At 41.1% G+C, this 13,408-nt stretch overlaps 2 protein-coding genes across 5 annotated transcripts in view; one reads left to right on the top strand and one right to left on the bottom strand.

Moving 5' to 3' along the window:
- The window catches only part of LOC118426471 (TAF6-like RNA polymerase II p300/CBP-associated factor-associated factor 65 kDa subunit 6L), a gene marked incomplete in the record, with an annotated part of 9,440 nt that extends 862 nt beyond the window's left edge, over positions 1-8,578 (bottom strand). The window contains 11 exon segments of the mRNA XM_035835905.1: positions 1-162; positions 610-738; positions 1,391-1,523; positions 2,172-2,296; positions 4,475-4,570; positions 4,889-4,963; positions 5,490-5,578; positions 6,228-6,266; positions 6,657-6,807; positions 7,438-7,524; positions 8,167-8,578. Coding sequence (XP_035691798.1) covers positions 1-162; positions 610-738; positions 1,391-1,523; positions 2,172-2,296; positions 4,475-4,570; positions 4,889-4,963; positions 5,490-5,578; positions 6,228-6,266; positions 6,657-6,807; positions 7,438-7,524; positions 8,167-8,394 — 1,314 coding nt within the window.
- A 153-nt stretch (positions 8,579-8,731) lies between these two features.
- The window catches only part of LOC118426447 (pyruvate carboxylase, mitochondrial-like), a 25,507-nt gene continuing 20,830 nt past the window's right edge, over positions 8,732-13,408 (top strand). For 2 of the 4 annotated variants that reach the window (XM_035835879.1, XM_035835852.1), the window contains exons 1-2: positions 8,735-8,993; positions 12,728-12,926. In XM_035835879.1, coding sequence (XP_035691772.1) covers positions 12,752-12,926 — 175 coding nt within the window. In that variant the 5' untranslated portion in view covers positions 8,735-8,993; positions 12,728-12,751. Of the gene's footprint in view, positions 8,994-11,206; positions 11,230-12,727; positions 12,927-13,408 lie in introns of those variants that run through there. The other 2 variants (XM_035835869.1, XM_035835860.1) reach the window with 2 other exon arrangements.

Here is a 13,408-nt window from a genome sequence, read left to right as displayed (position 1 = left end):
TGCAGTACCGCCGGACTCCAGCAGTTGGCCAAAAGTCCCGATGGTGAATTCGCTGGCTTCGGGTTGCTGGGGGCTCTGGTTGGGGGAGCTCTCGTGGCTGGACTCAGCGTGGGGTTCGGACCCGTTCTGCTGGTACGTCTTCAACAACAATTCTGCTGCAGACTGGGGTGGACAGGAAAATAATACATGGATGAAACATAAGAATATTTTCTTAATCACCCTACTATTAGAAAATAATGATTGTACTAGGCATGTATTAAGTACAACTGCACCTGGCCAAATATTTATGGGTCATGCAAAAGTAGCATTGCCAGGTAGAGCTGCAACTGATTATGTCAAGGCACTTAAGTTTGACACATCTATATGGAAAATGTATTTGTATACTCATGTTTTTTGTACAGCAGCATCAATGTGTATCTATACATTTCCATATAATTGTAACAATTTGCAAAAAAGGTACTCTCCAAGCACAGACTCAATGGGAAAATATAACCTTCTTCTAACTTGCCCATATTTTCTGACAGCTGACTGAAGAAGGTCATGATTTCCTCATCTCTGCTTGGAGAGTAGCAAAAAGGACATGTATGTAAAAGCATCATTGGTTCCTACCAGAAGGGCCCCCTGCACTCTGTGTGCATCAGCCTTGGCCTGTGCATTAGAGATGGTCCTGTCCTCCATCCAGCTCTGTAGGAACGGCCAGTAGGTACCCAGCTGGGGGTACAGCACATCCTCTACGGCCTGGAGATACAACACACATTTACTAGGGGTGAATACCAGTACAGAAAATTCAGGTACTGGTACCGTTCAGGTACAAAGGATCGGGTACAGGTCCAACTGTTTATGAAAACTTGTAAATGGGCGATGCTCAAAATGATGGTCCAATTTTCTACAAAGGAAAATGATCAGACACCGGTAATATCGGTTGGGGTTTACATATGTTTTGGCTCTTACTGGTTCAAGAAAATAACAATAACAAAGTAGAGTAGAATTTAGAGTCATTTCTACAAAGTTCTATTGTCAAACTTACAGACTTTATATGAAGACAGGATTTTAAAATGCCAGTGGCTTAAGTTTGCAGTTGGAAGGAAAGGGAGTTTTTTTATGTTTTATATTTGTGGTTGAAACAATTATGTCGTATAGTACCTAGTATAGTAACATATATTCACAAAAACAGGCACCACTTATATAAAACCACAGCAAAAGTTTCAAGATTTACAGTAGTATGCAACTTTAACATTTGTCTTTTTCATTTAACCAGGGGAGAACCCCATGTCGGAACCCCAGACAATATATCAACATCAAATAAAACAAAAGATAATGTTACAAGAAATAAAGACCATTAAGGCAAGTACACAACAGATGTAACTTTACAAGTGACTGGATACTTGACCTTGCTCCCCAGTGCTGTTAGTCCCACCACAGCTCCATAGTGAGAGCACAGAGGCCTGGCTGGGTCCACCAACACCTTCTGTAGGGCCAGCAGCAGCTGCTTCTGTAGACCCTCCACACTCATGCAGCCGGACCTAGGGAGAGGAAGAGGTCAACATTAGACAGTTATGACATCAAAAACTAAGAATATCAAACTACGGATATTTAGGAAGGACAGATTCAGCTTGACTATCTCAGATATTTTTTTGATCAAAAACAATTGTCTGTTATTAAAACAAACTTTGCATAATTAAGGGAGGTGCAAGCCATTCCCTAGGCCCTGTGCATGTGAATAAAATGGTGTTAACATGAGATTTACTATAGATACATGTATAGACAGAAATTCTGAGTGTGCTCAGTTCTATAACTCTTTTACCTATGACTATGAAAAAAAACCAATTAGATGTGACACAATCTGTCTCATTCACTTTGTTACCACCTGCCAGCTCCTAACTTTTATAGTTTGGATAATTCAGTCTGCATTAGTAGTATGCATTGTCCAGTGGTTAGAATTTGAAAGTTTGAATCCCAGCGGTTGCTGCTCTCCCAACATGCACGCTACAGGAAATGATTGAAGTCCTAAGGACAGGACGTTTAAGTGGTAGTCTTCTTTGAGCTTGTCGAAAATAGCAAGGGGAATTCGCCATGTAATATAAAATGAACGTGTGAATACTGTAGAAAGTGAGTTATGTCTTTTCTGTCACGACCACCGGAAAATTAAGAGAGTTTCCTTTCCTTTGTACCTGCATATCTGAGCCAGCAGCCTAGCAGCGTAGTCCCGCAGTGCCCAGTGGTCGTTGAGAGGGTTGATGGAGGCAGCCAGCGGCTCCAGGATACAGTACATCACACTGGCCACCAGCTGTTTCAACTGGACAGGGCACAACAATACATTATTGCATTTCTCACATAATAAGTGTAATCTATCACTCAATATATGCAATCTCTGGGCATTTAGCATTAATGCTATAAAAGTAGATGTATGGAGTGGGCTACTGGGTAATCCTTTAAGTCAACTGGTAGTCAATTCTACTGAACTGAGCAGCCAGGTTCTACAAAGTGGCTGGCATGTTCACTATGATGTCATCGATAGAATCTAATTTGATTACATGGCGTTAGGAATCAAGCTGGTGTGTTATGCCGAAGGGCGGTTATACCGGCTATATAGATACAGATACAGATACAGAAGAACAGGAAGCATGGTTTAAAGGACAGCATCAGAAAATTTTCAATTGTTTATTTTCCAGTAGTTTACTCATTAAAAAGTTGATGTACGTCAATTTTTACATTGATCCGCCTAATATGACCCTGTAGACACGTTTGAACTTCGCGCTCTCCTCCTCTCCCCGCCGCGCTGGCCGATGACGTAATGGCCTCGTTCTGATCGTCTGAGATTGTATGACGTCACGGATCCAAAACTTCTAGCCAGCCATTTTGCTCGGTGAACCTCGGTCCTCTCAGCGGTAAATAATCACCCCGCCATTCTGGAGTTCAGTTTGTTGTTGTTGAAAATTACTTTCGTGGACCTGTAAGTCGCGTTGTGAGCTGTCTACGATGCCATAGTCCCCGGGAGACTGAACATGAATAAGCTTGCCTGCGAGTAAACCGCGCGGCGACGGAACGAAATCAAAACAATGGTGGTGGGGGAGGTTCACGCATCGTGCCGTTCTGGACTTTTACAAGAGCGAGTTCGGGTCAGTTCTTACCTTCTCCTTTCCGGACAGCACAGCGATATTTACACGTAAGCTTCCACGAATTTTGGTTGAATTCACAATTGTTCAACTGGCAGGGACATTAAAAAAAACATTTTTCCTCTGACAACATACCCTCGATCGCTACATATCGAACGATCCCCCTTCCTATACATACAGCATTGTTGTTTTTACATACAACACAGGCCGGCATTGTGAATAGCGCGAAATGTCGGCTTCGTTTCAGAGTCCGTGATTTGTTTTGAATGAACCCCCAGCAATCTCCGCCAAAGCTACATGATTGAAAAACCGACCAGTCCAGATAATTTCCCGGAAAAACAGAAAATAAAATGAGAGGCGAGGCGTAACTCGCATGATCTGTACAAGTTGCGGTGCTATACTGTATACGAGCGAAAAAGGGATCGTTCCATAGGTAACCCACCAAGGCTATGTTGTCTGAAGCAAAACGATTATTTTTTAAATGTCCCTGCCAGTTGAACAATTGTGAACTCAACAAAAATTCGTGGAAGTTTACGTGTAATTATCGCTGTGCTGTCCGGAAAGGAGAAGCTAAGAACTGACCAGAACTCGCTCTTGTAATAGTCCAGAACGGCACGATGCGTGAATCTCCCCCACCACCATTGTTTTGATTTCGTTCCGTCGCCGCGCGGTTTACTCGCAGGCAAGCTCATTCATGTTCAGTCTCCCGGGGACTATGGCTTCGTAGACAGCTCACAATGCGACTTTCAGGTCCACGGAAGTAATTTTCAACAACAACAAACTGAACTCCAGAATGGCGGGGTGATAATTTATCGATGAGAGGACCGAGGTTCACCGAGCAAAATGGCTGGCTAGAAGTTTTGGATCCGTGACGTCATACAATCTCAGACGATCAGAACGAGGCCATTACGTCATCGGCCAGCGCGGCGGGGAGAGGAGGAGAGCGCGAAGTTCAAACGTGTCTACAGGGTCATATTAGGCGGATCAATGTAAAAATTGACGTACATCAACTTTTTAATGAGTAAACTACTGGAAAATAAAGAATTGAAAATTTTCTGATGCTGTCCTTTAAGGTTTGTAAGCGTTTGTAAGTATGTATATTTTGTACAAACATCTTTGGTCATTGAATAATATGTATTATGGTTGAATGTGATAATTAACTTGTAGTTAAGTATCATTGGTGTCTCAATCACTTCATCAATCCCTTGGTCTAACTATTTGATCATTCGACTAACTATTTGACCGTTGGGGCACCACAGAAAATTTGGCAACCTGTTTCTCCACCCTTCTTGATTTTCTGGGGTTTTTTTTCATTGCTGTAAAATGCATTTTTAAGCTGCAAAACTGCAGGTACTAACATAAGGTCCCAGGTACAGGTGTGGGTTCTGGATGAGGGCCTGGGCAGTCTGCAGCAGACGAGTCAGTGCCTCCAGGTCATGGCTGATGGACTTCACCTGGGAGGGGAGGGAACAAAAAAACTTACAAAAGAACAACTGTACTAGGACCTACGACCACTGACCAGTCACTGTGAGAAGAAGAATTGGGAGTTCCCCAACTTTTGCTGACAGAGTCATTTACCAACATAGATCAACTTTCATACTAGAATGGATTCCAAACTACCAAAAAAGCACTGACCTTTGTTGGCGAGTGGTCGGGGAGCAAAACCATATGAAAGTCCCAAAATGTGACAGGGCTTTACAGATAATTTAAGTTCAACAAACTTGCATCTCACAATGAAGACGTTGAAATATAAGCAATGTTAAGGAACTCACTTCTCCCACCAAGTAGACAAAGTATGGCAGCAGGGCTGAGATGCGGGAGTTGGTCCTTAAGTCAGCAAGAGCCGTCTGGAAAAGAGAGGACTAATAAACACAGCAAGTCAACATAAGTGTCTCTTGTACAGGAATCTACAACTTCTGAGCCAAGAAATAAAGATCTTTGCACCAGTACTCTCTGCATGGAAATGATACCACAACCACCTCAGTACTGAGTGCAAATATAAAATGAAATATTTGAATATTCACCATTTTAGTAAATTCACTTATTTTCAAAAAAATTCGGAGTAGGAAGGAATGGAGTTTTTTAGTATTCTATTATATTCTACAATTCTATAGTGCAACTTAGGGAAATAATCCTTGAATGGAAACAAATTTGTGGGGTCCATGCTAACCATGAAAAATTAAACCACATCAAACATCTCAAGATCGATATACAATATTATATTACAGTAATACCTTTAAATATCTGTACCCTGACATCTTTCATTATTTTTCTTCAAATCAGCAGAAAAAAGTACTGCATTGTCTGGCCAGAAGTATGCAAGTGCCACATTCTTATTCAAATCTTCCTTGCGCAACCCGAGCAATGACTGACCTTGATGAGCTGTTCGTTTCCCCCCAGAATGGCTCGTGTGACCTGGTCATAGTACTGCACCAGTTCTTCTGACAGGGCTGGGGAGCTTCCTGCAACGTGGAACCAATGTTTGATAATCCGTTGTTAGAACATAGAGAACAAGAAAAAACAGAAAATATGCGGTTTCATTGATTGATTGGTAAGTTAGTTGGTTTATTGAGAACAGAGCTGTTTCCAGCTTTAGATTCTTTCTGTCCCACTCATTGTTTGGGAGCCCATGTTGATCATTTTTGTAGTTAAATCTGTCATTTTAAGTATATGAAAACATGCTTTCATCCATTTCATGTACTAAAGCTCAGATTTTGGAAACGGATAGGGAAATTTTTTGTCCATTCCAACAAGCAAGTTCCCATCCCTAGTACTGGAGAGCCCTGATTGAGAATTTAATCAGTCTTGCAGTAAATGCTGAAGTTTGCTGGCTTTTACAACAGTACAATGTATCTAACTTGCTCGGCTTAGACTTCAACGCCATCTATATGGACACAGGGCATAGACATGTATAAAGATAACAAACAAGTCTATTTAATGTAGACATTGTTAAAGCAGCACTATCCTGGAAAATTTCCAGGTATCACAGGCAGCCATGACGATTGCAAAGGATGCTAAAAAAACAGGCTGGTCAGAAAATGTTACAGTCTTATAGTGCCCAATATCTGCTAAAAGATTAGTCAAGTTACATGTACTGGAATGACTTCCTACCTGCTCCTTTGTCCCGGCCTTCAACCACCAACCACTGAGCTGTGGAAATGGTAAATTTAAGCTTTAATTTCATCAAAAACATGTCACCAATCTCAAGACAAATGCACATCATCTATAACAGCAAAATAACAGTAAGGCAAAGCAGAATATCAAAGATCGCAATGTTTATGGCACTCTCCATGAGCTATTCTGGTGATAAGTTAGTTGCCTCCAAGATATTTACAAACTGAATTCCAAAGCAGGCACTAGGAAAATAAGCTAGCTGACAATCTGAGGTGCACATGTTAAAAGCCCCTAACATAACAATACATTAAGAATGGGCTGTCAGCTAATACCAAGTGCCACAAAGCATAGGAATGCACATGCATACTTCAATTTCAGTTCAAACTGTGAACTAGCTGAGTAGCTCTTTAAAGTGAAATCCTTTACCTTTGACAGTTGTTTCCCCAGGATTTCTGGGCAGGATGGTTTCCATGGCGAACTCGGTAAGGTTGATCTCCCTGTCCTCGTAAAAGTACAGCTCTGCGTCTTTGGTCGGTCGGAACACCATGGGGTCGGGAGAGTTGTGACCATACATTGGCTGAAAATAACACACATTATAATCATATATGGTATCTGTGTTTCCAATGATTGTATATTGTGTTAAGTCCATTCTCAAGTCTCAAGTCTCTAGCTGACTTCAGTTGTCTCAGATGTGATTGATGAATCTCTCCTTCCTGACCCCTTATAGGCTACTTACAAGGAAGTGTACACTTCAACACAATGTAAATGGCCTAATTTTATATCTGGCTTTTTTTTAAATACAAACATAGGTATGGATTTGCACAATATCCCGGTACATCCATGGATTTTTTTTTCTTATTAGATGATTTTAGTGAAAGGCAAACATCATAATTTTACTCTAGGATTAGGAAGTAATGACTGAGCTCAGTAGTCATATAATTTTCCTGAAGTTTTTGATATCACACTTGATAGCTTTGCATTTCATACATAACAACTAGCATTCCCCACTGTCGCCTCTACAACATTTACTTGTAGTATCTAGATATAACTGTGACTTTGTGTGTAGATCATATTTACTCCCAAGCAGATGTTGGGAGGCAAAAATGTTATATTTTACTACTTAACCATTTGTTACAAACTGTTCTTGAAACTGTCAGCTAGGAAAACATGATTAAGCCTCCCAACATCTGCTTGAAGATGAGTTTACCTCCACGTTGCTCCACCGCAGAGCCCTGTTGAAGTCCTCAGCTGTCAGACGCTTTCTCTTCGCATGTCTCATAAACTGGCAGCTTGCCTACAAGAACAAGAAACATTGAATTATTTTAGTAAATTAATTTTTCAACATTCGATCTGTTAAACATTCGACTTACTATAAACCTAAATAGTATGGCCCCGTGGCACGTGGGACACACACGATCCCTCGATCTCGGAAGTTAAGCAACGTGCAGTTCAGACAGTTCTTGGATGGGAGACCACCCAAGGATGACCAGATGCTATAGCCGTACCAAAAGTTCCACGAAATTGTATTTCAGAAGGGACGTTAAACGGGGGGTCCCTGCTTGAGCAGGCGCCTCGACCATGTAAATCTGGCTGTTTGGCCGTTGGATGTCCCTGCGTAGGAGGATGCCTCATTTAAATTTATTATTATTACTATTATCATCATCATATAATATGATGATGATAATAGTAATAATGATAATAATATTGCATGTATTTTCAGCCAGTAGGTATCTACTGGCTGCAAATACACCCGATATTATCATCATTATTACTATAATAGTAATAATGATTTATCATAATTTATCATATTTGCAGTGATTTTATTTTCAGTGATTTCCAGGAGTCTCCCGATGGTGCTACTCTTATGTTTATCAGCTATAGTTTATGATGACGTCCCACATGTCAATACGTGAGAGACGATATTAAAGTACTGTACCTGCATGACTTCACGTAGCCTGTAGCAGGCGTCTTCGGCCACCATCGCGGCAACATCGTCCGGCACTTCTGATATGCCGATGGATTCCGCATGGGCCCTCACCGACTCTTTCGGGATCTGGGCGAATTTCCTTTCCCCTGAAGCCGCTGCAGAGGTTCCTGCTGCTGAAGTGGCGTCTGCCGACTGTTGGGACGGTGGCGGAGCGTGGGAATCGTTCATGTTTTGCATCGTTTTAGATTTAAATTTCCAACAAAACACGGAGAATCCTGTAAGTCAAAATTTATTCCGCCATTTTGTGCAGATTAAACCACTTGTGGACAGGGAGATCTGGAGTAGAGTAACTTTGCGAATTCTCCACAAAAGGTACTTGAAAATAGAGAACATCATTTGTAATCTCATCAATTTTGATGATTGTTCCTCCGAAGTAGCGAAAGAAACTTTTGTTGTAGATTCAATTGCGACAATGTTAAAGATTTGAAGCATTGAATCGGAGTAGTCCACTTCGTATGTCAAAGGTCATCGTCCTGCAGTGCCCCTGTAATCGATAAGAAAGCGAGACATCGACTTGATTTGTGACCTAACCAGTTCGGCCCGCACGCGATAGGCTAGGTCCGGATTTTCCAATCGTTTACGTAGTCATTCCATGTAGATATGGCAGCCAACATGACGTTGTGTTAGGTAGGTAAGCAAGCCGAGGAACAGTTGTTGCAAGGACGTCCGCGTCCGTTGGTCAAGCAGGGCAGACGGTCTGTCCACGTCGCGAATTTGCTGCTGCAGCAAGACTTGCCGTAAAATAATTTGTTGAGTCTTGTGGAGTCAATTTCCCGGTAAGTCACCGTTTTCCTTCGCCTTCTCATCCACCATCATTATATACAGACATATTCAACGTTAATAGTCATTTGAATTTAATACCATCAAAAAATTTGCATATCAAAACATTATGTTGCCGGTAAACCATTGCATCAGCTCACAATTTCTGTGCCTCTCCCCCGGGATCACGGAAGGACACCTCATTATCAACAGCTTATTCTAATTAACTGAAAAGGGGGAGCAAGAAAAGGCGCGTTTTGGTGTCAATCGTTATCAGTATGGTTAAAACATGTTCATTTATATTTCACATGTCGTATAGCACGTAGGCCACGTGCAGTCCGTGGTTATCATAATGGCAGGCAGGGCTCACATATAAAATCCTGGCACAGCGCCAGGCAGATGTATTATCCCAGTGACGTAACAGCTACGCCTTGTTATTGTTGTTCTTTGTACTCTGTCCACTCAGCACTTTCTTTGTTTACATTCTTGCGTACTTGCAGTGTTTATCAAATTGCACTTTCACGAAAATAAGCACAAGACTGGCAAGCAATGGCCGCCAGGTCAATGACCTGTGTTGTGGTGTATGACCATAAACTATATGTACATGTCAAGGTTTCACCCAATGTCCTTGTGCCCTGCCCAACAGGATTTTTATGGTGGGCAGCTTTTCATTCTTTTGAATGCACAAATAAATCAGCCAAGTAGTTAAACTTTAATAAACAGTTTAGCATGGCAAATACATGAATTTCAAAGTAAATCTCTAATTTTCCAAAGTATGAAACAATTACAGTACATCACATTACTGTCACATGGAAATGTTTCATACAAGTTTTTTCAGCATCATGTAACAGTTATCATTTTATGCTGGTAGTACATTTACTAATAGCAGTCTTTTTTTAAGCCCTGCCAAGTCAAGCACTGTACAGTACTGTAGGCCTATAAAATTGTAGTTCAAATGTCTTCTAGGCCGCCTGGGCAGCATATATATTTGCTCAAAGAATAAATCAGTTTACTAGAACAAAACCGTGGTGGCATTTACAGCACACAAGTTCAGTCAGTAGTGGGTAATGTCATAGTTACGCCAACACAGTTACCACGACAGTCATGCTATAACGGTTGTTATTGATACACAGTCTAGATCAATCCATCACCAGGTAAAAATCAGGCAATGCGAGCAAGCCCTAGTTTCCACCTGACTAACGACCATGGCTTAAAAACAGTCAAATTTGTCAGGGGAGTTTGGCCACTGTAATATTACAGTTTCATTTTCCCTCACAGTTAGTTTCAATATTACCCTTACCATAGGCCCTTTCTGCTGACCATTTACACGATTTAGTCACCATATGTTTGCTCAATTAGTCTAGTACAATTTATTCATAATCTCCAAGAACAGGTATCTTTACTACAGGGCATGTTTTTGTAATGATGTGTGGGTACTGTGTAGGATTATGATTTACATCAAATGCTGTTTGTAATAAAGCCCATCAACACCATTATTTATTTCCCTTGAGGTACACCCCTAATCCTGTTCATATGGCTTCCCTATGATACAATCAATATGGCACCAAACAGATGCTATCAGCTGATTTATGTTCATACAAAATCCCACCAGCCTTTGGTACCACTACCAATGACCTTACTTGACCCTGACCTATCCAAATGCTTTCAAAGATGAATTTGGTTCTTATAGTTCTAGCATAATATACACGTAGAGCATATTGTGTTCTGATTAAAGGGTAATCCTTTTAGGAAATATGATATTTATTGAAAAAGGCATTTTTGTATTACTCTTGTCATCTTGTCATGTGACTGGTTCAAGGATGTTTGAAGGACACATACAAATGGCCCCGCTAGACAGAATGTTAGACATAACAATGTGCTCCATCATCCTGATGATTTTATCTTTAATTTTTCATTTTGTCTTTTTAAAATTTTTCTCTTGTTAGTGAAAGAAAAGAGAATTTCCTACCCCAACTCCCATATAATAATGTGGCCACACCTCCCCATATTATATTCATGATGTCCCTCATTGAAAATTCTTTCCTGCAATACATCCAGTCATCACTCACTCCTCTCTTGGACAACAGGAAAATCTGTGACATAATTTGCCTACTACTCAGAAGTCAATAAGACTAGATTAGAGGTAAGTGATAAGGTCCCCCTGCTGTGAGTGCAGAGGTCATTTATAATGACGTTATAGACAAGCGCACCCCCATACTGCAGGCATCAACGTCTATTATTCCCACATTACAGGTAGGAGGGCCATAGAGAATCTGTGTGACATACGTCTGACATCGACTGATGTGGTTACTGCATACTCTACAACATCTATAGAGATATTTAATTCTTTAGTATAGCAGACTAGCTTTAAAATTTTTGTTTTACAAAACCTTTGCCATATTCATTGTAACACCTTTACAAAGATAGGTACTTGAAGCAAAACAAAATTGGTTGTGGACAATTAAGAAAATTCCAATATCTTACATTCCTAGTTGTGTATTACAATGATATTGTGTAATTCCATCTGTATCATAGCTGTCAGGATTGTTGTTTCTTCACACAAGGGACAACAAGAAACCTTGGAGCCACAAAAGAGATGGATACCTTTGACTATAGTGCTGTAATGTTGTTATGTACTGTCAAGACAGTGATAAATTTGGGGTGTCATTGTCCCTGATTGATGATTTTTTATCATGCTTCATGTGACTGTGAGAAAAACATCATCCCTAGTGTGCAATTTACCTGCCTCAATGATGACCTGTGCATATATCTTTACATAATAGTACCAGGAATAGATACAACCATTTGTACGCAGGGTTCTCCCCAGAATTTTTTAGTATAGTGGAGGGGCTGGCAAAAATAACCCACACCAATGCGCTGCGCTTTCATGAAAATGGGTTCATTTTGCAATGACAGAGGGTGTCAAATACTACAAGTATAATGTACTGTTGTGATTCCTTTGTTGTGAAGTGGCAAAACGACTATTGTTTTGATCATTGCTCATTCTTGCAAGTTTTTGCAGACAATGCTGACTGGAAAAGTGATGCCACTTGGCACAAAAATCTGTGAATTGTCATTAATTCTAGCAAAACTAACAAAGAAAATAGGGAAGAAACACACTAAATTTGAAAATAGTATAGTGGAGCTGGCTGAGAGTATAGTGGAGGGCCTCCCTTATTCCACTCTCTGGGGAGAACCCTGGTACGGGCTTAGTTCTTTGTAACATTCAGTTGGGAACTGGGATCAACATAGCCTGAGCACAATCTTTTGTAGTAACTGCTGGCTCAATCTTCATGCTGGTTATCCACGTTGTTGTGGAGCTACAGATGACTTTGCCATAATTCATTTCTTAATTTATCAAGAGTGCCACTGACATAAGCCAGGCAGCCAGGCACACAGCTCAGTGGTTTTGGGTGCCCACAGTGTTTCTGTGTAGCATAATCTTCGCTAGGCTGCGAAATTGAAATGCAAAAGCTATTAAACAAGTATGGTGGCTTCTTTAACAGGACTACTGTGAATTCATTTTTCCCTAAACCTTAGGTCCTTAGGTGCCTACAGGCTAATTTGCAGCAAATTTCCATCTGGTTCTGTCGGCTGTGGCTCCCTGACAGCTTCTTTCCGGGGTTTGCCGCTCTTTTCAGGTTCTGTATAAAGATCCTACGTCAGGTATGCTTTGGTCTACCCCTCCTTATTTCACAGCACAGCAAGATGGAAATCTCTGGATTGCCTTGTTTCATTTTTTCTGCTCCAGGCCTAGTCAGCCTGCACACCAGCCATGTTCCGTCTGCAGTCCCCCGTGGCGTGTGTACAGCGGGTGGCTCAGGCCCAGCTCCGCGTGACCAGCCATGCCCGGGCCGTGGGGGGAGCCGCGTGCAGGACATACTCCTCACAGCCTGAGACGGCCACACAAACTGACCAACCCATAAAGAAGGTCATGGTCGCCAACAGAGGTAAGTCGATATTCCTAGTCTTATTGGAGCGATATTGTATATTAGTAGTGTACATAACAGATATACGTAGTAGCAGGCATCCTTCCATCCACTTGAGATATGGTGGTAATTGATGTCGTGGCCAACAGCAGGTCTTTTGTGACCTGTCAATGGTATCCTTACATGGCCGTGAGGATAGGGGATTGTGCTATTTATTTCTAATCTACAGGGTATCAGGACAGATACATCTATTCAGTGGTTGTAGGCTTATATTATATATTTTTAGGTATGCTCTATTGACACTGGTGACTTCAATCAGTATATCGGTCATTTATGGAAGTTCAACACCAACTTCCAGTATTTCTCAGGACAAGAGATGTGCACAAAACAGTGCGAAAATTTTGTTGCAGATTCAGTGAAGAAGCATCAAAAGTCATGAATTAGGTTAACTGTATTTTGCCATCCTATTGCATGAAGTACCATACATTTTCATAAGTATGATC

The sequence above is a fragment of the Branchiostoma floridae genome, chromosome 1, assembly GCF_000003815.2.
Source record: "Branchiostoma floridae strain S238N-H82 chromosome 1, Bfl_VNyyK, whole genome shotgun sequence".
NCBI lineage: Eukaryota > Metazoa > Chordata > Leptocardii > Amphioxiformes > Branchiostomatidae > Branchiostoma > Branchiostoma floridae.
The sequence above is the reverse complement of the archived record's forward strand: the minus strand, read 5'-3'. Positions and strand labels throughout refer to the sequence as shown.